Genomic DNA, 1,578 nt, shown 5'->3' with positions numbered 1-1,578 from the left:
CCGGCGACGGCGGCAGTGGCGGAGCCGGCCCAAGCAAACCCTTCGCCGTGGAGGGGAAGGAGGAGGACGCGGAGGAGCTCGGCGTCACGCCGCAGCTCCTTGACTTCCTCCGGACACTCTCCCCCGACGCCTTCAAGTCCTTCCCCTCCAGCTCCACCAAGGCACCCCCTCCTTCCTCCCTTCTCGATTCCGCTCCCCTGCTAGTTCCGTCTCGATTACTGGCGGTGCTATGCTTTGTCGCAGGAGGATCCGCGGAGTCGGCGGCTGAGCTCTCGGACTGGCAGCAGCGGCACGCCGTCCTCGTGCTCGCTAGAGCCAAGGTAGGTCTCCCGCGGATCCCGTCCTCCTCTTTGCCCAAGACAGAGATGGCTCTCAGGTCTCAAACTGTAATTTGTGATCCCTGCAGGAACTCGCTAAGGTCCGCTATGATCTGTGCCCACGCCACATGAAGGAGAAGCAGTTCTGGACATACATCTTGTCGTAAGCTCTTGCCTCGTTAGCTTTCGCCCATGTGTGAGTGCATTGTTCCAGTCCAAGTGCTCAATTAGCTTCATGTTGGTCTTGATTTTGTGAATCTTCAGTTAGGAATTCTAGTCCATGGTGCTCCTTAATACCCAGCAAACTATATTTGTACCTAAACATGATCGTCCCAGTTGTGTGTGTACCATTGTGCTGTTTTCTATATATAATAAACATCCAGCAAAAGGTATTGGCATCTAAAGATGAGAAATTATGTCAAATGTGAGTACCTATTTTTGTAAAAGCTCAGCAAAAAGGGGACATCATCATGTAAAGCGTGGTCTCTGTTTGCTGAACAACTATCCATGAGGTGTAATATAAGTAAGGTGCTGGTCCTAATATAAGTAATAACAAACCATGGCTAGTGATAATTCCTCCGTTGTTCGATCCTTTATATATGCAAAAAATACACACATGTCTGTTCCAGATATGGCCAAAGTTGTAAACACTAGATAATCCATCAAGTGGGCTTTTGATGCCATCCTGCAGCACGCGTTGTTGGGTTTGACTCTAGCCAATTTCATTTTCAGGTAGGTTGGTGGGTGGGATATGCTAATGACACCGATGACTCAATCCGGAGGATTGTGCGGATAAACCCTGGTGTCGGGAGATACGTCGCCAAGAGCTACAGCCCAAGGTCCGGTTTCTCCGTTCTCTTAAGTTCAGTTGATGCAAAATTGAACATGCAATTTTTTAGCCTAATTTATCACAAGTGAGGAGCAGTGAATTCTGTAGTCCATTAGCTACGGTTGATCGGCAACTGCATAAGCTTCTATTTCTACTTCTGAGTTTTGAATGATTATATGAGCAAATGAGTGCTACAAATGTATAGTTTTGTTGGTTTAGGCAAACACCTCACAGTACTCAAAAGTACAGTTTTGTAGAAACCATAGTATTCTGATTGAGCTAGTAAGATTTAGTTTATGTAAGTTTAGTAGATGAACTAGTAGGATCCTTCTGCTGAACTGCTACTAGTAGGACGGCTTGCGATTAGATTAGTCTAGTCTATGCAGCAGGTGCACGCTCTGAGCTCGCTCGCAAGGTGTTTGCAACAATGCC

The 1,578-nt window shown here is 47.3% G+C and overlaps 1 protein-coding gene across 1 annotated transcript; it reads left to right on the top strand.

The window, feature by feature from the left end:
- Positions 1–5: 5 nt before the first annotated feature.
- On the top strand, positions 6–484 carry LOC125531480 (the record flags this gene model as incomplete). Its single annotated transcript, XM_048695872.1, has 3 exons — positions 6–150; positions 244–320; positions 407–484. Coding segments are annotated over 3 exons (300 nt in total), but the record flags the coding sequence as incomplete, so codon positions are not given.
- Positions 485–1,578: the final 1,094 nt, after the last annotated feature.

The sequence above is a fragment of the Triticum urartu genome, unplaced genomic scaffold (assembly GCF_003073215.2).
Source record: "Triticum urartu cultivar G1812 unplaced genomic scaffold, Tu2.1 TuUngrouped_contig_7205, whole genome shotgun sequence".
Classification (NCBI taxonomy): Eukaryota; Viridiplantae; Streptophyta; class Magnoliopsida; order Poales; family Poaceae; genus Triticum; species Triticum urartu.
The sequence above is the reverse complement of the archived record's forward strand: the minus strand, read 5'-3'. Positions and strand labels throughout refer to the sequence as shown.